General features: G+C 43.1%; 1 protein-coding gene across 2 annotated transcripts in view; it reads left to right on the forward strand.

Annotated features, from left to right (window-relative positions):
- Positions 1–16,410, forward strand: part of MAP3K5 (mitogen-activated protein kinase kinase kinase 5) — a 295,259-nt gene that overhangs the window by 149,466 nt on the left and 129,383 nt on the right. For both annotated transcript variants that reach the window (XM_069725964.1, XM_069725965.1), the window contains exons 6-7: positions 915–1,021; positions 5,338–5,508. In XM_069725964.1, the coding sequence (XP_069582065.1) occupies positions 915–1,021; positions 5,338–5,508 (278 nt within the window). The remainder of the gene's footprint in view (positions 1–914; positions 1,022–5,337; positions 5,509–16,410) is intronic.

Below are 16,410 nucleotides of genomic sequence, written 5' to 3' on the forward strand. Positions count from 1 at the left end.
TCAAATGCTTCATCATGGGTTCCAAAAAACAGGGTTATGAAGCAACTCCTGATAGAGTTGGAAACTTGAAGTTTAGACGCAGTTTAAAAACTGCTTGATGCAGTATAGAATTCTAGTCTCCAAATCCTGTTACTTTAGGAGCCATTTAGACCACTCCAAAGAAAATATCAACTTAAAGGGAATCTGTCACCCCATTTTTGGCCTATAAGCTGCTGCCACTGCCATCAGTGGCTTATCTACAGCATTCTGTAATGGTGTAGATAAGCTCCCAATGTAACCTGAAAGATAAGAAAAGCAAGTTAGATTATACTCACCTCGGGTCCGGCGCCTCCCATCTTCATACGATGACGCACTCTTCTTTGCTTTCTGACACAGATCCTGCGCAGGCGTACTTTGTCTGCCCTGTTCAGGGCAGAGCAAAGTACTGCTGTGCGCAGGCAGCGGGAAAAGTCAGAGAGGCCCAGCTCCTGCGCACTGCAGTTCAACAGGGCAGACAAAGTACACCTGTGCAGGAGCCGCAACAGGAAGCAAAGAGGACGACATCTTATGAAAATGGGAGGACCTGTGACGCCCATCGGACCGGACCGCCCTCCCCCCCCCCCCAGGTGAGTATAATCTAACTTGTTTTTCTTATCTTTCAGGTTCCACCAGGGGCTTATCTACAGCATTATAGAATGCTGTAGATAAATCGCTGATGGCGATGGCCGCAGCTTATAGGCCAAAAATGGGGTGACAGATTCCCTTTAAAATGTTAGGTGTCCAACCGGGTATTGTTTGTGCATTGTGTGTGTGTTTGTGTGTGTGTGTGTATACAGGCACTGTGATCATATGTTTGCAGCAATATAAACTAGCCTGTCACCATTATGTAATTGCATGTATTTTTCCCCTCTCTTCTGAATGGCTCACCTGGAAAGGATTATGATTCCATTGTAAAGCTAGTGGAGACGCTGGAAAGACTGCCAACCTTTGATTTGTCCTCTCATCTCCATGTGAAGTTTCATTACGCGTTTGCCCTGAACAGGTGAGAATAATTTTCTGGTGACTTTTGCATAGTTAGAAGCAACCAATGTTACTTTTTTGATTCCTTTTTAGTTCATCCCAATTGTACATTGATTAATTCTTAAATGTTGATCTGTTTCACAATTGTACTGTATAAAGGAGAATTAACCATAACAAATGGTGCAGAACTTCTATAAATGTGCCTGTGTTGGATTTATGGAAGCCATATGTATTTTTAGGAGTACATTTAACAATTCCATTTCAGCGCAATACATGTCATGTAAAATGTAAATTTATGTCTATTTCACTAAAAAGTTTTTAGGTACATTTACTGTGCGTTAGTTTTGCAGATATATTACGGACTCGTTATAATAAATGTGCATGTTCACGCATCCTTTTTTATTTTTTGTGGACTAATTTTACACAAATGGAGAAAATACTCATGTCCTATGTGCTGCAGATAGAACTTGCCAATGTACATTTATTCCTTCGCAGTCTAAGATGAAAATGTATGCCATTGGTTGTTACAGAAAGTGTAAAGCCAACTCAGGAGCTGAGAATTGCATAGCCAGCATCTGCCTGTAACTGCAGTTACTGGAGATAGCTCTGATTACTGTAATTTAAAAATATAAATTCCGCTGTCAATCACTATAAATGGCATCATTGCTGATGTGACCAGCATTTGGGGGTCTGCTGAATCCTGCGGTTTCGCTTTAAACTGAAACACTGTGGTATATCAGAATGTAATATCAAATGATCACAGATTAAAGTACCCCAGAAAGTCTGAGGAAATGAAAAAATGTTTTAAAAAGTTTTAAAAAATAAAAATATATATATATATTTCTAAAGGTTTAGAACTCACCTATTTTCTTCTTTCAAAAATAAAAAAATTGAAAATATAGACATATTTGGTATCATCATGTCAAACCCGTCCGACCTATTAATATATAAAATTATTTAACATCAAAAAAGGAACTGCAGAATTGCTATTTTCTTGTTCAGGGCACGCCTCATTTGTACTCAAATTGTCCACTCTAGGTGTAAAAAGCAATCCTCCATACAACTACGTCAAGGTGAAAATAAAAACTTACTTGACCTGGATAATCATGTTGCCAGGTCTTTTTTTAAATACATAATGAACACCATAAAAAAACAAAATCTAAAAAAGAATGTCAGAATTGCATTTTTTATTTTTTTTTTACAGCACTAGGAATTATTGAACCCATCTTCCAAGATGTTGTATAATAAAATTAAGAATTTAAAATTACAATATTGTCCTGCAAAAAAATGACATCAAACAGCTATGTCGACGGAAAAATAAAAAAAGGAACAGGAGGAAAAAATGATAAAAAAAAAGTCCTGTATTCTTAGGAAGTTAATGACTTGGTGGGGGTAAAAAACGTATGGCACACAAGTTTCTTGTATTTTATTGTTTAATTGTTAGGAGAAGCGAAGATTATCTCTTTTCCTGCACGATAAAATGGATGCAACAAGTCTTCTAGAAAATGAAGCACGGAACATAAATGGATCCAGCACAAAGTATGAGAATAGAAACTAAACTTTGAAACCGGCCCTAGAACAGTTTGGTACTTCGGTTTTCATGATATGAATGCTTCTCTTTTATGGTTGGCATTTCTGCTTATATGATAAAAGGAAGTACAATCGCATTGGTTATTAGCTTTAGTATATTAATGTCTCTAAAACATGTTGCAAAAAAGATTTTCACCATCAATTTCTTATTTCAAATCTGAAAACTCCTCACTGCATTTAGTGTTGTCGGTTCTTTGTAAAATGGGCATGTGAACACAATGTCTATTAGGCTAGGTTCACATTGTGTTAATGGGTTAACACTTTCGGACTGCGTTGCATGGCGAAAATGTCGCAATTAACACCGTGCAACGGGTCCGTTAGCGCACCCATTGACAGCAATATGATTTCTGCCTGTAGCGCATCGCTAGCGCATGCCATTTTCGGCACGCGCTATAGATGTGCCGTTCTTTTGTGACGGACTTTAACTCCATAGAGAATCCATGGGGTATTGTATCAGGAAGATTAGAGACACCAGACCCAACAATGCAGACGAGCTGTAAGCTGCTATCAAAGCAACCTGGGCTTCTATAACACCTCAGCATTGCCACAGGCTGATCGCCTCCATGCCATGCCGCATTGATGCCGTAATTGATGCAAAAGGAGCCCAGACCAAGTATTGAGTGCATTTACTGAACATTTCAGTAGGATTTTAAAATCATTTTTCAAGCTGGTGTTATAAAGTATGCTAATTTACTGAGATAATGACTTTTGGGTTTTCATTGGCTGTAAGTCATAATAATCAACATTAACAGAAATTAACACTTGAAATAGATTACTCTGTTTGTAATGACTCTATCTATTATGACTTTCACTTTTTGTATTGAAGAACTTAAATAAATCACTTTGATATTCTAATTTTGTGAGATGCACGTGTAACTGTTGTTTCAAAATTACAACAATGTAGATGCCTAGATAATAGGAGTAATGTGTGCTGTGCTGTCCCTGTGGATACACATCAGTAAGCTAGGTAGAGGCTATTGTATGAATATAGGATAGCCGTGCATGCGTGCACCCAATGCAAACAAATGAATAATTGGTTAGATGGTACGTGAGCTGGGCATAAAGATGAAAATAAATATCCTGGAGATGTGCCCACCTGATTCATGTTTCTGCACTGCCAGATTTATATTTTTAAAATATTTAGAAAACCACCGCTCTGGTCCTCGGCCCGCACTTCCTTTTTCTGCGATGGTCTCCAGTGGTCTGCTGACATCTGGCAGATCCCCGGACAATGTGCTCAGGGCGTGTGTGCGCAGACCCGGCCGCTTGGAGAGACACTATGCATTGTTCTAAAGTTTCCCCAGCCAGTACCTGGGATACACTTATTATTTAGGCATCTCCACCTATTGGGAGGTGCCTGAGCAACATGTTCTGTCAGTTTTGTACGCTTGCTAGTTTTCAGGTCCACTGTTCTTGTAAACCAGCCATGCTTGCCATGAAGTGCCATACCTTACTGTATACCAGCCATGCCTGCCAGTACCTACTGTGTTCACCTGTTTGCCAACCAATTCTGCCAGTAACTAACACCTGCTGTGCTATCCATTCCTGGCTGTTCAAGCTTCCTACCCCTTTGGGTGTCAGCTGCCATGTGTCTGAGGTCTGTCCTTCAGCAGCACCTTGCCTCCATCTAGAGCCAAGTCTTACCACACCATTAGGCGCTCTAGTGAAGATTCAGGGGTTTGCCTAGTCAAACCCTTCCAAGCTCTCCTCTGTCCATGGCACAGTGGTTCCACTACCCCGTGCGCTACAGTATATCACATAAAATGCTGTTAAAGTTCACAGGATATGAATACTTCTCCAAGGCACTGTGTGTGTATATGTTGTAACAGTGCTGCTTACTTTGGAGCGATGTGAGGTATTACAGGAACAGTTTCTATTTAAAAGTCCGGCTGATTTATTTCATTCCTCATAAACCGCACCACAGCAAAATTTAAATACAGCCCTTATCCAGCACAAAGTGAAACGTAAAGTCCATACAATAGTGTGGGTTCGCCCGCTTGGGATAGTCCAGCTTCTTAGCCCTTTAGCAAAGGCACACAATCCTGGAGGTCTGCACACTTCCACACATAGACATGTGTGAGACACCGGTTTCATTTTACAATGTGATCCACACCGAGGGTTGGAGATATGGAGAACAGCCTTCCCACCCAACTCTTCAGCTGCTCACAATTAACCTGTCATGGCCGATTAACCCCTCTTATTACTATGTGATATAAACCTGGGGTAATGCTCTAGTACACAGAGGATAACCACCTCTGTGATACATGGCTCCCATCCACTATGTGTCCGGCAGCCACCTTTTACATTGTGAGTGTGTGTGTATGTATAGATAGATTGATATACCGGTATCTTTTCTTTACTTTTCAGACGGGTTCCATGCAGAATCCACCTTTAAAAAAAAAAAAAAAAAAAAAGACATTGTGTTCATGTACCCCAAGTCAATAAAGACCAAACATCGGCGGTTGCTCTCACTTCGTATCAACTAATAAATAGACAATTTCTATTTTTTTGGTGGAAATTCTGCAAGTTAGCTTGGGTTTGTGAATTCCACCAGTGGGTTTGGTTCTTGTATGTGTTGCTTTCTTTCTGTTTTTATCCCTCTTTCTTTATACAACCAATCCTATATGGCATGTCAATTACGCTTCAGGGAAGGGGATTTATCCTTCTGTATTTTGTGTTACAGTGTGGTCAATTAAAATACAGTGAATTGTGGATGTAATTCTTTTTGTGATTTCATTTTTTGTTTAGAAGGAGACACCCTGGGGATAGGGAGAAAGCTCTGGAGATAATGTTACCAATGGTGCAGCAAGAAGACCAAGTTGCCTCTGACGTGTACTGTTTGGTGGGAAGAATCTACAAAGATACATTTCTGGATTCCAATTTCACTGATGAGGAGAGCCGAGACAAAGGCACATACTGGTCAGTGTGCAATGAAGTCTATAGTCTGCCTGCTTAAGTTTAAATAAATATTTCATCTGGGTGTGACATGACAATGCTTCCAGCTGACTTTTGGGATAATATTTAGCATATGTTACTACAGGAAAGGGATATTGAATGCTTATCTTCAAAACAATTGTTCCTGACAGTTGACAAATGTTCTAGAAATACATTTTCAATCTTAATGTATTACACTACTTGGATGACAATGCAATGTGAACACAGCCTGCAAGTGTTACTACATCAGTTGTGGTATTTTTGTATGTAATATTTGTATGGCACACAACATCTAATTTGTGGTACACTGCATTTTCAGCTTAAAATAATGGTGGTCTTACTCAACATGGGGGAGAGAATGGCTAGAAGGTTGGAGGAGTGTTTAAACTAGGAATTGGGGGGGAGGGTATTCATTTTATAGGAGGGGAAGATAGTGCAGACAGAGACCTGGGCACAAATAAGGAAGTTGGGGGTGGCGGTCGCATGGGGGGTGGGGTCAGAACAGTTAATAATTTAAGAAATAGAAGTACAGAGAGGAACATAAAGTGCATGTATACTAATGCCAGAAGCCTCGCCAACAAAATGGACGAATTAGAACTAATGTTGTTGGAGCATAATTATGACATGGTGGGGATATCTGAAACGTGGCTGGATGAGAGCCATGACTGGGCTGTTAACTTGCAGGGCTATAGCCTGTTCAGAAATGACCATACAGATAAGCGAGGGGGAGGGGTGTGTCTATATGTAAAATCATCCTTAAAACCCATCCTGCGCGATAATATAGGTAAATTTAATGGAAATGTAGAATCCCTGTGGGTGGAGATAAGGGGAGGGGGAAAAAATAAAAAATTACTGATAGGGGTTTGTTATAAATCTCCAAAAATAATGGAAGCAATGAAGAATATCCTCGTAAAGCAAATAGATGAAGCTGCGACTCAAGGAGAAGTCATTATTATGGGGGACTTCAACTACCCTGAAATAGATTGGGGAACAGAAACCTGCAGTTCCAGCAAAGGTAATCGGTTTTTGACAATTATGAGAGACAATTACCTTTCACAACTGGTTCAGGACCCAACAAGAAGGGGGGCACTGCTAGACCTAATATTAACCAACAGGCCAGACCGCATATCAAATATAAGGGTTGGGGGTCACTTGGGAAATAGCGATCACAAAATAATAAGTTTTCATGTATCCTTTAAAAAGATGTGTAGTAGAGGGGTTACAAGGACACTAAACTTCAGGAGGGCAAATTTCCAACGGATGAGAGAGGATCTTGGTGCAATTAACTGGGACGATATCCTGAGACACAAAAATACACAAAGAAAATGGGAGACGTTTATTAGCATCCTGGATAGGACCTGTGCACAGTATATACCGTATGGGAATAAACATACTAGAAATAGGAGGAAACCAATATGGCTAAATAGAGCTGTAAGGGGCGCAATAAGTGATAAAAAGAAAGCATTTAGAGAATTAAAGGAAGTAGGTAGTGAGGAGGTATTAAATAAATACAGAAAATTAAATAAATTCTGTAAAAAGCAAATCAAGGCAGCAAAGATTGAGACAGAGAGACTCATTGCCAGAGAGAGTAAAAATAGTCCTAAAATAATCTTTAACTACATAAATAGTAAGAAACTAAAAAATGATAGTGTTGGCCCCCTTAAAAATAGTCTGGGTGAGATGGTGGATGAGGATGAGGATAGAGCCAATATGCTAAATGACTTTTTTTCATCAGTATTTACACAAGAAAATCCCATGGCAGACAAAATGTCTAGTGATAAAAATTCCCAATTAAATGTCACCTGCTTAACCCAGCAGGAAGTGCGGCGGCGTCTAAAAATCACTAAAATTGACAAATCTCCGGGCCCGGATGGGATACACCCTCGAGTACTGCAGGAATTAAGTACAGTCATTGATAGACCATTATTTTTAATCTTTAACCCCTCTGTGACCTTGGACGTACTATCCCGTCGAGGTGCCCTGGGCCTATCTGACCCTTGACGGGATAGTACGTCCTGCCCTTTAATGCGATACCGCGACTTAAGTCACGGTGATCGCATTAAAATTCCGACGCTATCTCACCTGGGGGGAGATGGTCTCGGCATCCAGGGCATTGTCGCCGCCCACCCACCCTCTCGATCGCTGTGATTGGTTGTTCAATTCTGAACAGCCAATCACAGCCATTCTCATTGTTTCAGCCAATCGGAGCGGCTGAAACAATGAGGTCACAGGCTAGGATCGAGTACCGATGTACTCGATCCTAGGTCCGGTGCCTGGCAACGCCAGGCACCGGCAAGAACACCCCGGATTGGCGCGATCGCCGATCGCATCGATCGCGCCAATCGCAGGGCACAGCGCGGTATTACCGCGCTGTGCCCTGCCGGAACCTGCGTGGATCGGTGCTCTAATAGCACCGATCCTAGGATAGGACACAGTGCAGGCCCAGCAGGGCCTGCAGGAGCCGATTGGCGCGATCGATGTCATCGTCGATCGCGCCAATCACAGGGCGCAGCGGCGATCACGCTGTGACCGCTCTGTGCCCTGCAGGTGACCTGGCTGTGACCTGCCTAGGATGGCGCGAACAGATCCGATCCTAGGCAGGTCACAGCCAGGTCACCAGGAAAGCTCTGATTGGTGGGATCGATGTTATGGTCGATCCCACCAATGACAGGTCACAGCAGCAGCATGACCGCTCTGTGACCTGTCTGTGTCACCTGCCTGACCTGTGTATGACCGCTCTGCAGGGTCCTCATTCTAGCTGAGGATTCCTACAGAGCGGTCATACTGCTGGATCTCCCTGCTGGATTTTGTGCCTGGATCTCCCTGCCGTGCTGGGTATTGTGGTGTCACAGCAGCCTGTAGCACCACAATCCCTGCTAAAGAAAGAAGACAACTAAACGTAAGTTTTATCCCTGATCCCTGCCCAATCCCCGTTCATCCACCCCAATCCCCGTTCATCCACCCCAATCCCCGTTCATCCACCCCAATCCCCCCTTCCCCCTCTTTTTACCCCCTCCACCCCCATTTGTGCCGCCTCCGTGCGCACATTTAGTAGCCGCCGAGCGTTGATTGGTGACGCAGTTCACCGATCAACGCTCACGCTCGCTTTTTTTCCCTCGCCCCCGTTGCGCCAACTCCGTACACACATTCCGCAGCCGCCAAAGTTTGATAAGTGACGCAGTTCACTTATCAGAGTTTGTGCCTGCCGTTTTCCTTTTTTTTTTTTCACCCCCCTTTTGCGCCACCTGACTACAACCGTACGTTTTGATCACTGATCCCTGCCCAATCCCCACTTCCACCCCCATCTCCCTTCCCCCTCTTTTTACCCCCCTTTGCACTTCCTTCCGTGCGCCCATTTAACAGCCGCCGAACGTTGATTGGTGACGCAGTTCACCGATCAACTCTCGCGCTCGCTTTTTTCCCTTCAGCCTTTTTGCGCAACCTCCGTACACACATTCCGCAGCCGCCAAACTTTGATAAGTGACGCAGTTCTCTTATCAGAGTTTGTGCCTGCCTTTTTTTTTTTTTTTTACAGGTTTTTCTTCTCCTTTTAGCATTTTCTTTTCAGATAAGTTTGCACAAATCACTATCCCCCCACACATACACATACAGTTATCAATAAAGTGCACCCAATCACCATATTCACACAAAAATGTCCCGCTCGTCCCGTTCGTCCCAACAGCGCTATTCATTGGAGGAGGCATATGCTTTCCTTGCCTCCGACACTGATAGCGAGGGAGAGGATCCCACTTTTCTTCACTTTTCTGATTCTTCATCCTCTTCCTCCTCCTCCTCCTCTTCCTCCTCATCTTCCTCCTCGGGTCCTGCGGAACCACCACGCAGACGCCCCAGGACAGAAGATGAGGCAGCCCCCACCACTCCTGAACCAGCGCTCCCCACTGCGGAACCCACATGGACCTCGCCCCCCGAAAATTACGAGCCACTGATTCCTGATTTTGTGGCAGAATCAGGAATCAAGTTTGACACCACGGGCCTCACAGAAACAGACTTTTTCAAAGTCTTTTTCTCTGAGGATTTTATTAACCTCATGGTGGAGCAAACTAATTTGTATGCTCGTCAATTTTTGGAGCAAAACCCCGGTACATCATTTTCCAACTGGTCTCCTGTAGACGCAGTTGAAATGATGCAGTTTTGGGGCCTGGTCCTCCACATGGGGATCGTGAAGAAGCCAGAAATGCGGCAATATTGGAGTGTAGATGTTTTATATAACACTCCAGTATTCCGAATGGCCATGGTTCGGAGACGTTTTGAGGCCATCCATAAATTCCTGCATTATTCCGATAATGCACAGTGTCCCGCACGAGATGACCCCAACTTTGACCGTCTGTTCAAAGTTCGGCCGGTCATCGAACACTTCAACAAAAAGTTTTCTGAAGTGTACGTGCCCAAAAGGGACATCTGCGTGGATGAGTCCTTGGTCCATTTTAAGGGGCGGCTCGGATTCCGTCAATACCTGCCCAACAAAAGGGCCAGTTACGGAATCAAACTCTACAAGCTGTGTGAGAGTGCCTCAGGGTACATCCACAGGTTTAGAGTGTATGAAGGGAAGGACAGCAGGATTGAACCCCCTGAGTGTCCTCCTGTCCTGGGAGTGAGTGGGAAGATCGTGTGGGATTTGGTGCACCCACTGCTGGATAAAGGTTATCACCTCTATACTGATAACTTTTATACCAGCATCCCACTCTACAAATCCCTCTCTGCGCGAGGTACCGCAGCCTGCGGTACTGTGCGCAAAAATCAGAGAGGCCTCCCAAAGACGCTACTTCGGCAGATGCTCAGAAAAGGTGAGAGCAAGGCCCAATGTAGCGACCACCTGCTGGTGGTCAAGTACAAGGACAAGAGGGATGTCCTTCTCTTGACCACCATACATGGTGATGGCAGAGCCCTCAGCACTGTACGGGGTACCTCTACACAGGTCTGCAAACCGGACTGTGTACTGGGCTACAACAAAAGCATGGGGGGGGGTTGATCTCTCTGATCAACTCCTCCAACCATACAGTGCTTTGAGAAAGGCCAAGGTGTGGTACAAAAAGTTGGCCGTCCACATCGTACAAATGGCAATGCTCAACGCTTTCCTGCTGTTACGATGTGCACGCCACACCGATACGTCGTACCTTCAGTTCCAGGAGGTAGTGGTTAAGGCCCTGATATTTGGTACTCCGGAAGGAGAGGGCCCCAGTACTTCCGGAACTGAAGGTGCTCGTATCGTACCAGGCCAGCATTTTCCGGGGGTGGTCCCGCCAACCGGCAGAAAAGGTAAGCCGCAAAAAAGGTGCCGAGTGTGTTACAAAAGGGGAATACGCAAGGACACCATTTATCAATGCGACACCTGCCCCGAAAAACCTGGCCTGTGTATGAAGGATTGCTTCAGATTGTACCACACCTCCATGCACTACTAATTTACTTTACAAGAAAGCGTACATTAGTTCCAAAAAGGGGGCACATCTAGATAAGTTCCTTGGGGGGGGTCTAGGTTCCAAAATGATGTCACTTGTGTTTTTTTTTTACTGTTTAGGCACATCAGGGGCTCTGCAAACGGAACATGACGACCGCAGACAATTTCTGCATTCCAAAACGTCACAACTTCCCTTTCGAGCCCCAACGTGTGCCTAAACTGTTTTTTCCCACATATGGCGTACCAGCGTAATCAGGACAATTTGGACAACAACTTTTGATGTCCAATTTCTCCTGTTACCTTTGGGAAAATTAAAAATTGGGGACTAAAATATCATTTTTGTGGGAAAAAATAGGATTTTTTATTTTCACGCCTGGGCATTATAAACTTTGGTGAAGCACGTGGGGGTTCAAAATTCTCACCAAACACCTAGATAAGTTCCTTAGGGGGTACAGTTTCCAAAATGGGGTCACTTGTGGGGGGTTTCTACTGTTTAGTCACATCAGGGGCTCTGCAAATGGAACATGATGCCAGCAGAACATTCCATCAAAGTCTGCATTCCAAAACGTCACTACTTCCCTTTCGAGCCCCAACGTGTGCCCAAACAGTAGTTCCTCCCCACATATGGGGTATCAGCGTACTCAGGACAAATTGGACAACAACTTTTGGGGTCCAATTTCTCCTGGTACCCTTGGGAAAATTAAAAATTGGGGACTAAAATATCATTTTTGTAGGAAAAAATAGGATTTTTTATTTTCACGCCTGGGCATTATATACTTTAGTGAAGCACGTGGGGGTTCAAAATTCTCACCACACAACTAGATAAGTTCCTTAGAGGGTCTAGTTTCCAAAATGGGGTCACTTGTGGGGGGTTTCCACTGTTTAGGCACATCATGGGCTCTCCAAACGCAACATGGCGTCCGATCTCAATTCCAGCCAAAGTTAGCTTGAAAAAGTCAAACGGCGCTCTTTTCCTTCTGAGCCCTGCCATGCGCCCAAACAGTGGTTCCCCCCACATATGGGGTATCAGCGTACTCAGGACAAATTGGACAACAACTTTTGGGGTCCAATTTCTCCTTTTACCCTTGAGAAAATAAAAAATTGGGGACTAAACGATCATGTTTGTGGAAAAAATAGGATTTTTTTTTTTCACGCCCGGGCGTTATAAACTTTCGTGAAGCACTTGGGGGATAAAAGTGCTCATGACACATCTAGATAAGTTCCTTAGGGGGTCTAGTTTCCAAAATGGGGTCATTTGTGGGGGGTTTCCACTGTTTAGGCACATCAGGGGGTCGCCAAACGCGACATGGCGTCCGATCTCAATTCCAGCCTAATTTAGCTTGAAAAAGTCAAACGGCGCTCCTTTCCTTCTGAGCCCTGCCATGCGCCCAAAAAGTGGTTCCCCCTCACATGTGGGGTATCAGCGTACTCAGGATAAATTGGACAACAACTTTTGAGTTCCATTTTCTCTTTTTACCCTTGGGAAATTAAAAAGATTATTGCTGAAAGATCATTTTTGTGACTAAAAAGTAAAATGTTAATTTTTTTCCTTCCATGTTGCTTCTGCTGCTGTGAATCACCTGAAGGGTTAATAAACTTCTTGAATGTGGTTTTGAGCACCTTGAGGGGTGCAGTTTTTAGAATGGTGTCGCTTTTGGGTATTTTCTGCCATATAGACCCTTCAAAATGACTTCAAATGTGAGGTGGTCCCTAAAAAAAATGGTTTTGTAAATTTGGTTGTAAAAATGAGAAATTGCTGGTCAAATTTTAACCCTTATAACTTCCTTGAAAAAAAAAAGTTTGTTTCAAAAATTGTGCTGATGTAAAGTAGACATGTGGGAAATGTTATTTATTAACTATATTGTGTCACATAACTCTCTGGTTTAACAGAATAAAAATTCAAAGTTGGAAAATTGTGAAATTTTCAAAATTTTCGCCAAATTTCCGTTTTTTTCACAAATAAACGCAAGTTATATCGAAGAAATTTTAGCACTATCATGAAGTACAATATGTTACAAGAAAACAATCTCAGAATCGCTAAGATCCGTTGAAGCGTTTCGGAGTTATAACCTCATAAAGGGACAGTGGTCAGAATTGTAAAAATTGGCCTGGTCATTGACGTGCAATCCACCCTTGGGGGTAAAGGGGTTAAAGACTCCATAATAACAGGGTCTGTGCCACAGGACTGGCGTATAGCAAATGTGGTGCCAATATTCAAAAAGGGAACAAAAACTGAACTCTGAAATTATAGGCCAGTAAGCTTAAACTCTACTGTGGGTAAAATCCTGGAGGGCATTCTAAGGGATGCTATACTGGAGTATCTGAAGAGGAATAACCTCATGACCCAGTATCAGCACGGGTTTACTAGGGACCGTTCATGTCAGACTAATTTGATCAGTTTCTATGAAGACGTAAGTTCCGGATTGGACCAAGGGAACCCAGTGGATGTAGTGTATATGGACTTTTCAAAAGCTTTTGATACGGTGCCACACAAAAGGTTGATACATAAAATGAGAAAAATGGGGATAGGGGAAAATATGTGCAAGTGGGTTGAGAGCTGGCTGTTGTGAATTCTGTGGCCAAGCTCCCTCCTGTGGTCGAGAGTGGTACTTCGGCTGGTTCTGTCTATGAGCTTCCTTTGGTGGATGAGAGTGGTACTGCGGCTTCTGAGTTTCCTTCCTCAGGTGATGAGGTTAGGTCGTTAGGTGCTGCTCTATTTAACTCCACCTGGTGCTTTGATCCTGGCCTCCAGTCAATGTTCTAGTATTGGTCTTGCTTCCTCCTGGATCGTTCCTGTGGCCTGTCTATCCTGCATAAGCTAAGTTTTGCTTGTGTTATTTTTGCTTTTTTTTCTGTCCAGCTTGCTATATTGGTTTTTCTTGCTTGCTGGAAGCTCTGAGACGCAGAGGGAGCACCTCCGTACCGTTAGTCGGTGCGGAGGGTCTTTTTGCCCCTCTGCGTGGTTGTTTGTAGGTTTTTGTGTTGACCGCAAAGCTATCTTTCCTATCCTCGGTCTATTCAGTAAGTCGGGCCTCACTTTGCTAAATCTATTTCATCTCTGTGTTTGTATTTCATCTTACTCACAGTCATTATATGTGGGGGGGCTGCCTTTTCCTTTGGGGAATTTCTCTGAGGCAAGGTAGGCTTATTTTTCTATCTTCAGGGCTAGTTAGTTTCTCAGGCTGTGCCGAGTTGCATAGGGAGCGTTATGCGCAATCCACGGCTACCTCTAGTGTGGTGTGTTAGGATTAGGGATTGCGGTCAGCAGAGTTCCCACGTCTCAGAGCTCGTCCTTTGTTTTTGTTAATTGTCAGGTCACTTTGTGTGCTCTGAACTTCAATGTCCATTGTGGTTCTGAATTACCTGTTCATAACAGCTGGCTCAGGGATGGGAAACAAAGGGTGGTTATTAATGGAGCACACTCGGACTGGATAGCGGTTAGCAGTGGGGTACCACAGGGGTCCGTATTGGGCCCTCTTCTTTTTAACATATTTATTAATGACCTTGTAGGGGGCATTCAGAGTAGAATTTCAATATTTGCAGATGACAATAAACTCTGCAGGGTAATCAATACAGAGGAGGACAATTTTATATTACAGGATGATTTATGTAAACTAGAAGCTTGGGCTGATAAATGGCAAATGAGTTTTAATGGGGATAAATGTAAGGTCATGCACTTGGGTAGAAGTAATAAGATGTATAATTATGTGCTTAATTCTAAAACTCTGGGCAAAACCGTCAATGAAAAAGACCTGGGTGTATGGGTGGATGACAAACTTATATTCAGTGGCCAGTGTCAGGCAGCTGCTACAAAGGCAAATAAAATAATGGGATGCATTAAAAGAGGCATAGATGCTCATGAGGAGAATATAATTTTACCTCTATACAAGTCACTAGTTCGACCACACTTAGAATACTGTGCACAGTTCTGGTCTCCGGTGTATAAGAAATACATAGCTGAACTAGAGCGGGTGCAGAGAAGAGCGACCAAGGTTATTAGAGGACTGGGGGGTCTGCAATACCAAGATAGGTTATTACACTTGGGGCTATTTAGTTTGGAAAAACGAAGACTAAGGGGTGATCTTATTTTAATGTATAAATATATGAGGGGACAGTACAAAGACCTTTCTGATGATCTTTTTAATCATAGACCTGAAACGGGGACAAGGGGGCATCCTCTGCGGTTGGAGGAAAAAAGGTTTAAGCATAATAACAGACGCGGATTCTTTACTGTAAGAGCAGTGAGACTATGGAACTCTCTGCCGTATGATGTTGTAATGAGTGATTCATTACTTAAATTTAAGAGGGGACTGGATACATTTCTGGAAAAGTATAATGTTACAGGGTATATACACTAGATTCCTTGATAGGGCGTTGATCCAGGGAACTAGTCTGATTGCCGTATGTGGAGTCGGGAAGGAATTTTTTTCCCCAATGTGGAGCTTACTCTTTGCCACATGGGTTTTTTTTGCCTTCCTCTGGATCAACATGTTAGGGCATGTTAGGTTAGGCTATGGGTTGAACTAGATGGACATATAGTCTTCCTTCAACCTTAATAACTATGTAACAAGGAGACAATAGATGACAAATGCAGTAGTGGATTTAGCAATGTAAGAGTGTAATCATATTCCAAGCTGTATTACTCACAGTCTTGAAAAGCCTGTGGTTTATACATATTTAATATCTGTGAATACTCATGTTTTATTAATTTATTGGCTTTCATTTTCCAATGTAGGGCTGTGGCAGCATTAACTTAGGAGAAGGAAGCAATATATTGCTTAAAAACTTCAATGTATCCCATAACACAGAAATAATACAATATCAATACTTCCCAGTCTATTAAATCTGCAGCAAGCATGGTTATAAAAATGGTTCCAATAAAATCTGTAGAATTCAGACAGCTGGTACATGCTGCCCGATCCACAGGCAGCATGAATAAGACTCTGGCTGCATGATTTCAGCCATGTATAACTCTGAAATCCTGTGGCACTTCAGAGAAAAGCATAGTTGCCTTGGAGTGACCAGTCTCTCACTATAAACGCATGCAGGGAGAGACCTGTCAGTCAGTGACAGCGGGTGGGGAGAAATCGCCAGGGACTCGCCTGCCCAAGTAGTCTTGCCTGCAGTTCAGGCAGGCAGCTATTAAAGTATGTCTTTCTCTGCCGAAGCATTTCAGAGTTATACATAGGTGAAACCATGTAGTCACAATCTGATACATGCTGCCTGTGGATCGGGCCGCATTTTTCAGCTGTCAGGTTCCTTTTAACATGTTATATGAGCATTTTTTTAACCCCTTCCCAATGTGGAAAATTTCTGTTTATTTTAAACTTTTAAATTTTTTTCCGCTCTTTCTTCCCAGAGCCATAACTTTTCTTTTTTTTTTCCATTTCTTGTCCACATAGGCGGAAGAGGGCTTGTTTTTTGCGGGACACATTGAACTTTGGAATGACAGCAGTCCTTTTACTGCTATT

This window comes from Ranitomeya imitator, chromosome 5 (assembly GCF_032444005.1).
Source record: "Ranitomeya imitator isolate aRanImi1 chromosome 5, aRanImi1.pri, whole genome shotgun sequence".
Taxonomy (NCBI): domain Eukaryota; kingdom Metazoa; phylum Chordata; class Amphibia; order Anura; family Dendrobatidae; genus Ranitomeya; species Ranitomeya imitator.